Source organism: Mesoplodon bidens (genome assembly GCF_964165515.1).
Source record: "Mesoplodon bidens genome assembly, chromosome: 1".
Taxonomy (NCBI): Eukaryota; Metazoa; Chordata; class Mammalia; order Artiodactyla; family Ziphiidae; genus Mesoplodon; species Mesoplodon bidens.
The window spans coordinates 178,670,627-178,687,128 of record NC_138176.1 but is presented as its reverse complement, the minus strand read 5'-3'; the positions used below and the strand labels follow the sequence as shown (position 1 = coordinate 178,687,128).

The 16,502-nt window shown below is 37.3% G+C and overlaps 1 protein-coding gene across 1 annotated transcript in view; it reads right to left on the bottom strand.

Annotated features, from left to right (window-relative positions):
- Positions 1-16,502, bottom strand: part of AMTN (amelotin) — a gene marked incomplete at both ends in the record, with an annotated part of 41,986 nt that overhangs the window by 11,545 nt on the left and 13,939 nt on the right. Inside the window, 3 exons of the mRNA XM_081239576.1 lie at positions 4,247-4,511; positions 13,606-13,632; positions 14,921-14,956. Of these exons, the coding sequence (XP_081095702.1) occupies positions 4,247-4,511; positions 13,606-13,632; positions 14,921-14,956 (328 nt within the window). The remainder of the gene's footprint in view (positions 1-4,246; positions 4,512-13,605; positions 13,633-14,920; positions 14,957-16,502) is intronic.

Genomic DNA, 16,502 nt, shown 5'->3' with positions numbered 1-16,502 from the left:
AAAAGACCATTGTCATTCTCAACACCAGCTCCAGTATTTGAAGTTGTTTGTTTTGTGTCCTGGAGGTTTTCTATGACATAACAGTTTTCCACAGTGAGATCAGTGATAGATGAGACATAAGTCTTTCTTCTGTAATGTGAGAAAAGAGTGACTATGAAAGGAGAGGAAGAAAAGTAGTACATGTTCTCAGGCAGATCTATCTTAGGAAAATCCATATGTGGGATGTAAGTGTGGAAACTGAGCCCTTAAATCCATCTGTTTGCCTTTAACCTTGAGAAGTTTTCAGGTTCCCCCAAGTGTAGCATACCCAGGAAGACACCTGATCTCGATTGTTTAGCTGGCAATTATATACCTACACTAATAATTAAAGTATATTGAGGAAGACCAGGGAGAAGATGTGGGGCTGGAAGGACAGGTAATTTTAATTGGTTTGAAGGATATTGAAAGTAAACAAAATGAATTTCTACAGTGGTTTGGAGTTTACAGAGCACTTTCATGTATTACCTGTTTTGATCATCTTGTTAAGCTTGTGGGGTATCTATAACAGGTTTTTGCCTCCATTTTACAGATAAGAAAAATGAGGCTCAGAGAGAATGTTTTTTGATAGAGAGTTACCTAGGAAATCTTTTGATTAACACTTTTAATTAGTATCACATAATATTAATGGCAAAGTATTTTTGGAAAATTAAATCCTAATTTACTCTTATTTGGCTATAAAAACCTTAACAATTCATAATATGTTATTCAGCTCTGAAAATCTGAAACACTGTGGCTAATAAATCTTTAACCACTAGTAAAATTTTAACCACCTGAAAAACAACATGGAATATATTGTGTGGGTATATTTTTAGGTTTTTTCCATACTGATGGGGCTGACTCAAATATAATGAGGAATGTTATTAAACCTATTCATATCTTTCCTATGTGGGACCTCTACTGTAGTTTATAGTAATCCCTCCAACTCCCTCCCCCTCTGAATGAACTGCAGTGGTCTTGGTTATAAATTTAAATCAGATTAAATTCTACCTTTTAGGTGTGCAGAGCAAGAGTCTCACCTTTAGTGGATACTTTTAAATTTTTTATTTTATTTATTTTTTTAAATTGAACTGTAATTAACTTACAATGTTGTGTTAGTTTCATGTGTATAAAAGTGATTCAGTTATATATATATGTGTGTGTGTATATATACATTCTTTTTCAGATTCTTTTCCATTATAGGTTATTACAAGATATTGACTATAGTTCCCTGTGCTATATTGTAGGTCCTTGTTGTTTATTTTATATACAATAGTGTGTATATATTAATTCCACACTCCTAATTTATGTACCCCCACATTATCCCCTTTGTTAACCATAAGTTTGTATTCTATGTCTGTGAGTCTATTTCTGTTTTGTAAATAAGTTCATTTGTATCATTTTTAAGATTCCACATATAGGTGATATCATATGATATTTGTCTTTCTCTGACTTACTTCACCTCATATGATAATCTCTAGGTCCATCCATGTTGCTGCAAATAGCATGATTTCATTCTTTTTTATGGCTGAGTAGTATTCCATTGTATATATATACCACATCTTCTTTATCCATTCATCTGTCGATGTACATTTGGGTTGTTTCCATGTCTTGGCTATTGTAAATATTGCTGCAATGAATGTTGGGGTACATGTATCTTTTCAGATTATGGTTTTCTCTGGATATATGCCCAGGAGTGAGATTGCTGGGTCATATGGTAGTTCTATTTTTAGATTTTTAAGGAACCTTCATACTGTTCTCTATAGTGGTTATACCAATTCACCTCCCACCAACAGTGTAGGAGGGTTCCCTTTTCTTCACACCCTCTCCAGCGTTCACTGTTTGTAGACTTTTTGATGATGCCCATTCTGACTGGTGTGAGGTGACACCTCATTATAGTTTTGATTTGAATTTCTCTAATAATTAGCAATGTTGAGCATCTTTTCATGTGCTTTTTGGCCACCTGCATGTCTTCTTTGGGCAAATGTCTATTTAGATCTTTTGCCCATTTTTTTGATCGGGTTGTTTGTTTTTTGATATAGAGCTGCATGAGCTGTTTGAATATTTTGGAGATTAACCCCTTGTGGATTGCTTCATTTACATATATTTTCTCTCATTCTGTGGGTTTTCTTTTCATTTTGTTTATGGTTTCCTTTGTACAAAAGCTTTTAAGTTTAATTAGGTCTCATTTGTTTATTTTTGTTTTTATTTTCATTATTCTAGGAGGTGGATCCAAAAAGATATTGCTGCAATTTATGTCAAAGAGTGTTCTGCCTATGTTTTCCTCTAAGAATTTTATAGTATCCAGTCTTACATTTAGGTCTTTAATTCATCCATTTTGTGTTTATTTTTGTATAAGGTGTTAGAGAATGTTCTAATTTCATTCTTTTACATGTAGCTGTCCAGTTTTCCCAGCACCACTTATTGAAGGACTTGTCTTTCTCCATTGTATATTCTTGCCTCTTTTGTCATAGATTAATTGACCATAGGTTCATGGGTTGATTCCTGGGTTTTCTATCCTGTTCCATTGATCTATGTGTCTGTTTTTGTGCCAGTACCATGCTGTTTTGATTACTGTAGCTTTGTAGTATAGTCTGAAGTCAGGGAATGTGATTCCTCGAGCTCTTTAGCAGGTATTCTATCAATTTCATTTCTTACTCAGACATACCAAATTAAAGATTAAATGCCATAATCACTAGCTCTGTGTAAAAGCAACTTGAGGACAGAGAATATGAATTATAATTCTTGACTTCCACTGCATATTTTAGATGCACATGTAATTTGCTTTTAATTTGCATATTGAAAATTAAATTTGTGGCTCTTATGGGACAGAATTGGTCATAAGGTGGTTGTGAGGAAATTAGAACTGTTCTTACACAGCTGGATGTCCACTCCCATGACTGCAGCATTGTCTGCTTCCAAAGAAAGTCTAGACTAAGAGTATCATCTAAGTATCCTGAGGTAATGGAGTTTCTGAAATTGTCCAACTTTCTTTCACCCCCAAAGAAGAAAAAGAGTCAGTTTCAAAATACATTTTAGGGCCTCCCTGGTGGCGCAGTGGTTGAGAGTCCGCCTGCCGATGCAGGGGATGCGGGTTCGTGCCCCGGTCTGGGAGGATCCCATGTGCCGCGGAGCGGCTGGGCCCGTGAGCCATGGCCGCTGGGCCTGCGCGTCCGGAGCCTGTGCTCCGCAGCGGGAGAGGCCACAACAGTGAGAGGCCCGCATACCGCAAAAAGAAAAAAAAATACATTTTAATATACATATCTTCTGGGTCTAAGGTGGCATAATGTTATATTTTAAAGATAAATTTATCCATTTAATTAGTATTCTTTTTCAGAAGCCAGTATTCCCCAGGAAGTGTATATCTTCTGAAATTTCAAGAAAAATTTTTTGGGTAAACTACGAATTAAGTTCTTCTGATACTCTCCGGTATGTCTCAGTCTATTCCATAATATGATCAATGAAAATGATTCTTATTTATCACCACATTTGAGGTGGCTTAGTTGAAAAAATTTGAGACAGCTTACTAAATTCCTGGAAGAAAAAAAAGACACTTTTAAAATGTATGTAAAGGCATATTGAATTCAAACATTTCTTACTTGAGATCAAAATTTCTTTTTTTGGAGCAAGAGTATCAATAGCAAATCATTCTTTTGTCCACTTGGATATTTGGAACATGTGGGTCTGGACATCCTCACAGGTTAAATGATTATCTCTGTCTGTTGGTGCTAGAAGAGCTGATTTTTGCAACATTTCTTAAGTCCCATCTGAGGGGAGTGGCACATGGGTTCATGCACTGCACTAACTCTAGTGGCAGCTTGCAACCTTCTGAAGCCTCAGAACCTTCCTTATGTTAGGAAGGTTCTGAGGCTCATCCATGCTTAGTGAGTGGAAGAGAGTATCTTGATTGATTAACTGTGTCCTGTGTGTGTTTGAAGGGTGCGGGGGGGATCGGAAATGGAGAACACTGTCTGTTTCTAAATATTTCCAGCTCCGACCTAATATGGAAAGTAAATTATGCCAGCAATTAAATGTCTTCTTTCTGGATAGATCCAATAAGTTTGGTAGCCCAGTAAAAATACTCCCTCACATTGCTGGAATCAAATGTGAGTAAGGGGGCCCCCTGATATTTTTGGGATCTGTATTTGTCAAGGCAAGACAAAGAACTCCTCTCTCACTCTGAAGATGACTTTCACGGCCCTGGGGCACTTTTCTGGCTTGGAGAACTTACCTTTTGGTGACCCTGTGGTGGTTTCCTCAGTGGTGTGTGTGCCCCTTTGGATGCCTGCAAGGATGGTCTCTGCAAAGTCGTCATCTGTGCCAGTGGTAGTTGGGAAGGGGCCCTCTGGGGTTCCCTGGATGGCAGGATTTGCTCCTGCTTGTCCTGCAGGAAGGATTCCATTCTGGACATCTGGAGTAGCCTGACTGGTGGGCAGGATGATGCCGGGAAACAAGGGATGGAAGATAAATCCTGTTAAGATTTGGGGGGTCGCTGGCTGGAATGAGAGAAGGAAATAGAAAACAAAGTCAAAGGAACACATTTAAAAGGTGGTCAACCAACTTTTTCTTCCTTGAGGGCAGCAAGTTTGGGTAGGATTTGCAGATGGAGAGGGTAGAGTCAGGAAAAACAGCAAAGATCGAGCATTCCTCAGAGGAAATGCCTCCCTCTCCCAAGCCAAGCCTGATGCTGGTTTCATTACTGGGATTCCTTGCTGTGCTCCATTTTCCTCAGAAAGGGAAAGCCAGAATCAAGTCAGTCACAGGAAGAGGGATAATGCATCATTTGTTCATATCAGGTGTATCTGGAGGTAGAACTAAGGCAGAAAATCCATACAATTACAGGGGGCTGCATTTCTGTTATTGACCTAAACCATAGTCTCTCCTTTGCCCATATTTTCTTTTAGAGTAATTTAAGAGACTAAAAATTAATGGAAAAATTAGTTCAAGTAGATTAATCAATTCTTATCTCATGGTTTTCACCCCTTCAAGTTTCTTTTGATGTATTTTTCAAAGGCACTGGAATATTCAGTCAGAAACGTTTCTTTTTTTTTTTTAAAGTTTATTTATTTATTTTTTTAATTAGTTTCTGCTTTATAACAAAGTGAATCAGTCATACATATACATCTGTTCCCACATCCCTTCCCTCATGCATCTCCCTCCCTCCCACCCTCCCCATCCCACCCCTCCAGGCGGTCACAAAGCACCGAGCTGATCTCCCTGTGCTCTGCAGCTGCTTCCCACTATCTATCTACCTTACGTTTGGTAGTGTATACACGTCCATGCCTCTCTTTCGCCTTGTCACAGCCCACCCTTCCCCCTCCCCATATCCTCAAGTCCATTCTCAAGTAGGTCTGCGTCTTCATTCCCGTTTTGCCCCTAGGTTCTTCATGACATTTTTTTTTTTAAATTCCGTATATATGTGTTAGCATACGGTATTTGTCTTTCTCTTTCTGACTAACTTCACTCTGTATGACAGACTCTAGGTCTATCCACCTCATTACAAATAGCTCAGTTTCGTTTCTTTTTATGGCTGAGTAATATTCCATTGTATATATGTGCCACATCTTCTTTATCCATTCATCCGATGATGGACACTTAGGTTGTTTCCAGCTCCGGGCTATTGTGAATAGAGCTGCAATGAACATTTTGGTACATGTCTCTTTTTGAATTATGGTTTTCTCAGGGTATATGCCCAGTAGTGGGATTGCTGGGTCATATGGTAGTTCTATTTGTAGTTTTTTAAGGAACCTCCATACCGTTCTCCATAGTGGCTGTACCAATTCACATTCCCACCAGCAGTGCAAGAGTGTTCCCTTTTCTCCACACCCTCTCCAGCATTTATTGTTTCTAGATTTCTTGATGATGGCCATTCTGACTGGTGTGAGATGATATCTCATTGTAGTTTTGATTTGCATTTCTCTAATGATTAATGATGTTGAGCATTCTTTCATGTGTTTGTTGGCAGTCTGTATATCTTCTTTGGAGAAATGCCTATTTAAGTCTTCTGCCCATTTTTGGATTGGGTTGTCTGTTTTTTTGCTATTGAGCTGCATGAGCTGTTTATAAATTTTGGAGATTAATCCTTTGTCAGTTGCTTCATTTGCAAATATTTTCTCCCATTCTGAGGGTTGTCTTTTGGTCTTCTTTATGGTTTCCTTTGCTGTGCAAAAGCTTTGAAGTTTCATTAGGTCCCATTTGTTTATCTTTGTTTTTATTTCCATTTCTCTAGGAGGTGGGTCCAAAAGGATCTTGCTGTGATTTATGTCATAGAGTGTTCTACCTATGTTTTCCTCTAAGAGTTTGATAGTTTCTGGCCTTACATTTAAGTCTTTAATCCATTTTGAGCTTATTTTTGTGTATGGTGCTAGGGAATGATCTAATCTCAAACTTTTACATGTCCCTGTCCAGTTTTCCCAGCACCACTTATTGAAGAGGCTGTCCTTTCTCCACTGTACATTCCTGCCTCCTTTATCAAAGATAAGTTGGCCATATGTGCGTGGGTTTATCTCTGGGCTTTCTATCCTGATCCACTGATCTATCTTTCTGTTTTTATGCCAGTACCAGACTGTCTTAATTACTGTAGCTTTGTAGTATAGTCTGAAGTCAGGGACCCTGATTCCTCCAGCTCCGTTTTTCGTTCTCAAGATTGCTTTAGCTATTCGGGGCCTTTTGTTTTTCCAAACAAATTTTGAAATTTTTTGTTCTAGTTCTGTGAAAAATGCCATTGGTAGTTTGATAGGGATTGCATTGAATCTGTAGATTGCTTTCGGTAGTAGAGTCATTTTCACAATATTGATTCTTCCAATCCAGGAGCATGGTATATCTCTCCATCTATTTGTATCATCTTTAATTTCTTTCATCAGTGTCTTATAGTTTTCTGCATACAGGTCTTTTGTCTCCTTAGGTAGGTTTATTCCTAGATATTTTATTCTTTTTGTTGCGATGGTAAATGGGAGTGTTTTCTTGATTTCATTTTCAGATTTTTCATCATTAGTGTACAGGAATGCCAGAGATTTCTGTACATTAATTTTATATCCTGCTACTTTACCAAATTCATTGATTAGCTCTAGTAGTTTTTCGGTAGCATCTTTAGGATTCTCTATGTATAGTATCATGTCATCTGCAAACAGTGACAGCTTTACTTCTTCTTTTCCAATTTGGATTCCTTTTATTTCCTTTTCTTCTCTGATTGCTGTGGCTAAAACTTCCAAAACTATGTTGAATAAGAGTGGTGAGAGTGGGCAGCCTTGTCTTGTTCCTGATCTTAGTGGAAATGGTTTCAGTTTTTCACCATTGAGGACAATGTTGGCTGTGGGTTTGTCATATATGGCCTTTATTATGTTGAGGAAAGATCCCTCTATACCTACTTTCTGCAGGGTTTTTATCATAAATGGGTGTTGAATTTTGTCGAAAGCTTTCTCTGCATCTATTGAGTTGATCATATGGTTTTTCTCCTTCAACTTGTTAATATGGTGTATTACATTGATTGATTTGCGTATATTGAAGAATCCTTGCATTCCTGGGATAAACCCCACTTGATCATGGTGTATGATCCTTTTAATGTGCTGTTGGATTCTGTTTGCTAGTATTTTGTTGAGGATTTTTGCATCTATGTTCATCAGTGATATTGGCCTGTAGTTTTCTTTCTTTGTGACATCCTTGCCTGGTTTTGGTATCAAGGTGATGTCGGCCTCGTAGAATGAGTTTGGGAGTGTTCCTCCCTCTGCTATATTTTGGAAGAGTTTGAGAAGGATAGGTGTTAGCTCTTCTCTAAATGTTTGATAGAATTCACCTGTGAAGCCATCTGGTCCTGGGCTTTTGTTTGATGGAAGATTTTTAATCACAGTTTCAATTTCAGTGCTTGTGATTGGTCTATTCATATTTTCTATTTCTTCCTGAGTCAGTCTTGGCAGGTTGTGCATTTCTAAGAATGTGTCCATTTCTTCCAGGTTGTCCATTTTATTGGAATAGAGTTGCTTATAGTAATCTCTCATAATCTTTTGTATTTCTGCAGTGTCAGTTGTTACTTCTCCTTTTTCATTTCTAATTCTATTGATTTGAGTCTTCTCCCTTTTTTTCTTGATGAGTCTGGCTAATGGTTTGTCAATTTTGTTTATCTTCTCAAAGAACCAGCTTTTAGTTTGGTTGATCTTTGCTATCGTTTCCTTCATTTCTTTTTCATTTATTTCTGATCTGATCTTTATGATTTCTTTCCTTCTGCTAGCTTTGGGGTATTTTTGTTCTTCTTTCTCTAATTGCTTTAGGTGCAGGGTCAGGTTGTTTACTCGAAATGCTTCCTGTTTCTTAAGGTGGGATTGTATTGCTATAAACTTCCCCCTTAGAACTGCTTTTGCTGCGTCCCATAGGTTTTGGGTCGTCGTGTCTCCATTGTCATTTGTTTCTAGGTATTTTTTAATTTCCTCTTTGATTTCTTCAGTGATCACTTCGTTATTGAGTAGTGTATTGTTTAGCCTCCATGTGTTTGTATTTTTTACACATCTTTTCCTGTAATTGATGTCTAGTCTCATAGCATTCTGGTCGGAGAAGATACTTGATACAATTTCAATTTTCTTAAAATTACCGAGGCTTGATTTGTGACCCAAGATATGATCTATCCTGGAGAATGTTCCATGAGCACTTGAGAAAAATGTGTATTCTGTTGTTTTTGGATGGAATGTCCTATAAATATCAACTAAGTCCATCTCGTTTAATGTATCATTTAAAGCTTGTGTTTCCTTATTTATTTTCATTTTGGATGATCTGTCCATTGGTGAAAGTGGGGTGTTAAAGTCCCCTACTATGATTGTGTTACTGTCGATTTCCCCTTTTATGGCTGTTAGTATTTGCCTTATGTATTGAGGTGCTCCTATGTTGGGTGCATAAATATTTACAATTGTTATATCTTCTTCTTGGATCGATCCCTTTATCGTTATGTAGTGTCCTTCCTTGTCTCTTCTAATAGTCTTTATTTTAAAGTCTATTTTGTCTGATATAAGAATTGCTACTCCAGCTTTCTTTTGATTTCCATTTGCATGGAATATCTTTTTCCATCCCTTTACTTTCAATCTGTATGTGTCTCTAGGTCTGAAGTGGGTCTCTTGTAGACAGCATATATATGGGTCTTGTTTTTGTATCCATTCAGCCACTCTGTGTCTTTTGGTGGGAGCATTTAGTCCATTTACATTTAAGGTAATTATTGATATGTATGTTCCTATTCCCATTTCCTTAATTGCTTTGGGTTCGTTATTGTAGGTATATTCCTTCTGTTGTGTTTCTTGCCTAGAGAAGTTCCTTTAGCATTTGTTGTAAAGCTGGTTTGGTGGTGCTGAACTCTCTCAGCTTTTGCTTGTCTGTAAAGGTTTTAATTTCTCCATCAAATCTGAATGAGATCCTTGCTGGGTAGAGTAATCTAGGTTGCAGGTTTCTCTCCTTCATCACTTTAATTATGTCCTGCCACTCCCTTCTGGCTTGTAGGGTTTCTGCTGAGAGATCAGCTGTTAACCTTATGGGGATTCCCTTGTGTGTTATTTGTTGTTTTTGCCTTGCTGCTTTTAATATGATTTCTTTGTGTTTAATTTTTGACAGTTTGATTAATATGTGTCTTGGTGTATTTCTCCTTGGATTTATTCTGTATGGGACTCTCTGTGCCTCCTGGACTTGATTAACTATTTCCTTTCCCATATTGGGGAAGTTTTCAACTATAATCTCTTCAAATATTTTCTCAGTCCCTTTCTTTTTCTCTTCTTCTTCTGGAACCCCTATAATTCAAATGTTGGTGCGTTTAATGTTGTCCCAGAGATCTCTGAGACTGTCCTGTGTTCTTTTCATTCTTTTTTCTTTATTTTGCTCTGCAGCAGTTATTTCCACTATTTTATCTTCCACCTCACTTATCCGTTCTTCTGCCTCAGTTATTCTGCTATTGATCCCATCTAGAGTATTTTTCATTTCATTTATTGTGTTTTTAATCGATGCTTGATTCATCTTTAGTTCTTCTAGGTCCTTGTTAACTGTTTCTTGCATGTTGTCTATTCTATTTCCAAGATTATGGATCATGGAAATAGAATCTTGGATCAGCTTTACTATCATTATTCTGAATTCTTTTTCAGGTAGACTGCCTATTACCTCTTCATTTGTTAGGTCTGGTAGGTGTTTATCTTGCTCCTTCACCTGCTGTGTGTTTTTCTGCCTTCTCATTTTGCTTATGTTACTGTGTTTGGGGTCTCCTTTTTGCCGGCTGCAGATTCGTAGTTCCCGTTGTTTTTGGTGTCTGACCCCAGTGGCTAAGGTTGTTTCAGTAGGTTGTGTAGGCTTCCTGGTGGGGGGGACTAATTCCTGTGCTCTGGTGGTTGAGGCTCGATCTTGTCTTTCTGGTGGACAGGTCCACGTCTGGTGGTGTGTTTTGGGGTGCCTATGGCCTTATTATGTTTTTAGGTAGCCTCTCTGCTAATGGGTGGGGTTGTGTTCCTGCCTTGCTAGTTGCTTGGCATAGGGTGACCCGCACTGTAGCTTGCTGGTCGTTGACTGAAGCTGGGTGCTGGTGTTGGGATGGAGATCTCTGGGAGATTTTCGCTGCTTGATATTATGTGGAGCTGGGAGGTCTCTTGTGGACCCGTGTCCTGAAGTTGGCTCTCCCACTTCAGAGGCACAGCACTGGCTCCTGGCTGCAGCACCAATTGCCTTTCATCCACCGGGCTCAGAGTAACAGGGAGAAAAAGTAGAAAGAAAGAATTAGTAGAAGAAAGAAAGAGAGAGGGAAAGAAAGGAAGAAGGGAAGAAAGGAAGGAAGGAAGGAAGGAAGAAAGAAAGGAGGGAGGGAGGGAGGAAGGATGGAAAGAAAGAAGGAAAGAAAGGAGGGAGGGAGGGAGGAAGGAAAGGAAGAAAGACAGGAGGGAGGGAGGAAGGAAAGAAAAAGAAAGTGGAAAGAAGAAGGGTGGGAGGGAGGAAAGAAAAAGAAAGAAGGAAAGGAGGAGCGGAGGGAGGGAGGGAGGAAGGGAGAGTAGGAAAAAAAGAAAGAGCAGGTAAAGTGAAATAGAATAAAGTATGAAATATAGTAGCGTTATTAAAATTAGAAAGTAATTATTGAAAAAAAAAAAAACCGGACCGATAGAACCCTGAGACATATGGTGGAAGCAAAGCTATACAGAGAGAATCTTACACAGAAGATTACACATACACATTCACAAAAAGAGAGCAGGGGGAAAAATCAAAAATCTTGCTCTCCAAGTCCACCTCCTCAATTTGGGATAATTCGTTGTAAAAAGAGGAAAAGGGCGAGAAGTCTGAAATCTTGCTCTCTAAGTCCACCTCCTTAATTTGGAATAATTCGTTGTAAAAAGAGGAAAAGGGGGGAAAGTCTTAAATCTTGTCCTCAAAGTCCACTTCCTCAATTTGGAATGATTCGCTGTCCATTCATGCTCTCCACAGACGCAGGGCACATCAAATGGACCGTGGAGCTTTAATCCGCTGCCTCCGAGGCTGCACAGAGAGATTTCCCTGCCTCTGCTCTCACAGCTCCCGGGTCTCAGCCTTGGACCTGGCCCCCCAGAAACGTTTCTTTTGGCAATTCAGCCACTGGTGTATTCCTTGAGGTTACTCAGTGGATCTTCTCTCTTTTGGACAGTCAGTGATTTGCACACTGGTAATGAATGTTGTTGCTACTTACACTTGTTGTTGTTGTTTTCCCCCTGGGAATAAATTACTGTGAAAAGTTCTTCCTAAGAAGTAATAATTTTAAATCAGCTGGTTTTGGAGGGAGTTCAGGCAATAACCAGTTCTCTGGGACCTCTCAGTTCTGACTGCATTCTCACAGTATAAAAAGCGTTGAGAACTCAAAATTAAGATAGAGGTCCGTTTCTTTGAGCGTGGATCTCAATTGTTAGTTTGCATAAGCACCATCTGGAAGGCAGAAATATGCATTTTTAACCAGCTCTCCAAGTTGTCCTGGTTTGATGGTCCAGGACTGATGTTTGGAAAACACTGTCTTAGATTTATGAGGTATTGAAACCAGAATTAGACTTATGCTGAATGAGAGATAGGAGTAGAGTACAGAAATTTTCAAATTGGGAGTTGGGACTTTCATACATTTGAAATAAAGAAGGTGGCTTCCCTGGTGGCACAGTGGTTAAGAATCTGCCTGCCAATGCAGGGGACACAGGTTCAAGCTCTGGTCCAGGAAGATCCCACATGCTGCGGAGAAACTAAGCCCGTGCACCACAACTACTGAGCTTGTGCTCTAGAGCCCACAAGCCACAACTACTGAGCCCACATGCCACAACTACTGAAGCCCGTGTGCCTAGAGCCCATGCTCTGCAACAAGAGAAGCCACCGCAATGAGAAGCCCGTGCACCACAACAAAGAGTAGCCCCCACTCGTCATAACTAGAGAAAGCCCGTGCAGCGACGAAGACCCAATGCAGCTATATAAATAAAGAAAATAAAGAAGGTGAGTGGTACCCATCACTAAAAAATAAGGGGAAAATAATAGACTATAAATTACCAGTGCACTCTATATAGTAAGGGTAAATATTGGTTCATAAAACGTGTGTGTGTTTTAGTTACATAAAAAATATAGCTGTTACTGTGAGTTTCACCAAAAAAAGAAAAAAAAAAGTAAAAGAAAACCATTTTTCTATCCACTGGTATAGTGGATAGAAAAATGGTTTTCAATCTGGATTTACTTTTTTTTTTTTTTGACCTTCGGACCTAATTTGCTTAAGCTTTCCGAGCCTCAGTTTCTTTTTATATAAAGTTGGGTTAAAAATCTCTACTTTGTAATCTGGTGAGGATTAAAGGCAACACATGTAAAAAAAATCTACTAAGGTGCCTGTTTTATAGAATCGGGTCAATAACTGGTTGATATTGGTGTTCATGTATCAGTGTTGGCAAAACAGCCCCGTTACTTGATTTTATTTATGGACAGTCTAGCAAATCTCTACCTTTTTCATAATAGAAAGGTTTAAAAAACTGTCTTCCCAGATATTTCCTCAACTCTTTACTTCAGTGTCATGTTTAGATACCATATTAATTCAAATAATTTTTCTCTGAAAATGACTTATGGGGAAATGCATAGAAATGCCTAGTAATGGTACTATGAGTTTTATCTAGGTTCAGCCCTCTAGTTATTCATATGTATAGAGAAGAGTTCATTCATTGCCATAAGATGCTAGAAAAATAATAACTTTTTCTATAAACATTAAACATCTAAGTCAAAAAATTAATCCTTCTTGCACTAAATATCAATATGTATATTATTCTAAATCTGCATGCATTTCAGTAACTTACAATCCTACATTTTAATCAATACAAAGTTTAAAACTATGCATTGGCTTTCTGGATAGAACTGAATCTGACATCAATATGTGGAAAACAAAAGCTAAGTCAAATTAATGGGGAGAAGTAGCTGGAGAAGGATGATGAAATCCCCAGCTAGACAAAAGATAGCCTAATTCGAGGACCTATAAAAGTGTTCAGTTTACGATAGAATGCACCAGATTTAGGGGTTGTGGTCAAAAGTGACTATATGAGGATAGAAAACAGCATTGTGGTAGCAGTGAAAGGAATTTGAAATACTAGTAATTAATTTTATTTTTACCAATTCCTCTGAGCTTAGGATAGCACCCTAAAAAGAAAATAACAGAAGTTATTAGACAGATTTTTAATATATTTGAGGCAAGGTTTATATATATATATATATATATATATATATATATATAATAACTTAAAAACTTAAAATAGTTATAAATATTATAAAGAGATATGCGTTTATTTTCAACAATAATTTAAACTGCCTTTGTGATTTGTATCACAAAACTCAAGTCAGCACATGACATTGAACTACTAACGTTAATTATTTGAGTGATGGGAGGTCTTCTGAATTTCAGAATTTACATATTTTCTATAATTAGGTAATGGAGACTTGGAAGATGCAGAAAGCAATAAAATAAAAATAATCCCATCATGCAGAATGTGATATTTTTTCTTGCAGATGTTTTTCAAACATTTCTTTTTTACATACTAGAAGTCATGTAATTTTTACAATTAGTGCCTTACCTTTTCTTTTAATACTATGCAACAACCATTTAACCACATTACCAACAAATTTTAATAAATATAATTTTGAATGGTCACAAAGTATTTGCTTTTATGTTGTACAGTTTATGTAATAATTTTCCTTTTGTTTAAATGTAGGTTGCACCTAATATTCTTCTCTACTATAAAATTATTTTGATGAATTTATTTGTAAATAAACCTTTGCTGTATTTCAGATTATTTCCTTGGAATGTGTTCCCATATGTGGAATTAAGAGTTAATATGAATTTTATACTTGATTCTGCTTTTAGAAGTAAAAGCTGCCATCTGATGTTCATATTTGATCTTGGGTCTTGGTAATTTTATCAGTGATCTCAAGAATTACCTTTCACAAAGGAAAATAGAGAGAGAGGAAAGTGTGTCATTTTTAGGGAAAAGATATATAGTTAATAAATAAATTTGAGATAAAAATCCCCCATATCATTAATTATTAGATCAACCCATTAATTTAATATTTTCTTAACAGTGTGGTTTAAAGGACTGACTGGTTGCTTCATGTGTGACATTTACTAACTGTGTGATTGTAAATAAATAACTAACTGTAAGTATTGCCAGTTACTCATCTTCACATTACAAATAAAAATATTGTCTATAAAAGATTGTTTTGAAGATTAGATGAGATAGTACATAATAAATAAAAAGTACTAGAACAGTGCCTGGCACATAGTAAGTGCTCAATAATTATTCTTGTTATTATCAGTGCCCATACAGTGCAAAGTAAATAGGAAACTTGGCAACTATCTGGTGAATTGAGATAGGATGAAATATTTCACACTAAGATGATTTAAAATAAAAATCATATTACAAAATAATCCTACCTGAGCTCCAAGGTGTGCTACAATAACTGGTAACACCTGAAAAAAGAGTGAAAGATGTAAGAAAAAATATACTAAAAGGTAAGTTCTGGTAGATGATATAAATATTGAGACTTTAAAAAAGTATACAATATTTACTGAATAGATATTTGTTTAATGTATCATCTATGATCATATATATGGACTCACAGAGCAGGATGGGAATTGGAACTCATCCAGTTTTTAAAAAGATTAGACTCAGAGATTTAGAAACCAGTCCAAAGCAGCACATTTAAAAGGTAGAAGTTAGTAAATTGGATGAACAAAAAATAACTTTGATCTCAAGCTATCCCCAAACTTAAAATTATTCCAAGCAATCATGTTGATAAAATCCATGTGTTTCTTTTATATGGCATCTCAGAAGATACATGAAAACATGTAATGGATATTTTAAAATATCAAGATTTCTTGAAGCATGTGTACTTAGTCTCATAATGGTTGCCTGGATATTTTGCTATTAAAATAGAACACTTGCAGGAAATTTTGGTTGATATTGTTCAACAACGCTCATCCTAACAGAGTTCTTAGAGCTAAGTGAGAAATACCACACTGGTCACTAATAACTATGTACATGTTATGGAATTGTAGTTGGAAAGATCTGGGTGAGGTGTTGGTGTGCTCTAGCACTCTAAGAACTAACCATGGGGTTTGTCAGAAAGAACTAGGGTTTTAAGGTTTATTTTTATTTCTATAGAAACTCATAGAGTGTCACAAAAGTTATCAAAATGGGACTTTTAATATGCCAGACCTAAAAGATTTGAAAGTCTTATAAAAAGACTCTTAACTTTATTATTTCTCAAGAAGTTTGTACAGTAACACCCATAATGCCAAAAGGTAAAAAGTACACACATTTAAGAAAAAGCCTTACTCTCTGTCAGATCCCTGGCTACTGACCAAAAGCAACTCGTCTTCAGGGTGGCAATGGAAAAGTGGATTGAAGGGAAGGGACACAGGATTTGGGAGAAAACAAAATAGAAATTTCTTCTTTAAAGGCAAATTGGAAGGAACAGAAAGATACAAAAGGAAACCACAGATGTCTAAGTAAAACATGTAAGAATTAAGTAATGTAGCACCAATGTAACAAGGAGAAAAAGTATTAGTTTTTGATAGAAAATTGTTTGAAATAACAATAGCTAACACGTTTTGAATGAGTACCATGTATAGGCACTGTTCTAACAGTTTTACGTAGATTTACTCATTTAATCCTGACAGCTCTAGTGGTAGATTCTAATTAATCTCTATATGATGAAGAAAGTGAGTCACAGAGGGTTAGGTAACTTGGCCACATAGGTAGTAAGTGGAGAGCTGGGATTTGACCAGAAGTTTTGGGGTTCTAGAGTTCACCCTTAGCCACTCTGGCCTGCCTTAGATAAATGAACGCTGTGGGCAGCTGCCCAGGTTTCTGGCAGGGATGTAAGTTCCTCTGCATAAGGAGAGACAGGGTCGGAGGGACTGGGGCTGCTCAGGAGAAGGCATGTGTGGGGACCCTTTGTGGTGGCATAGCCTAGAGACATCGAAGAATCTCCACAGAGAACGAGGATTGATT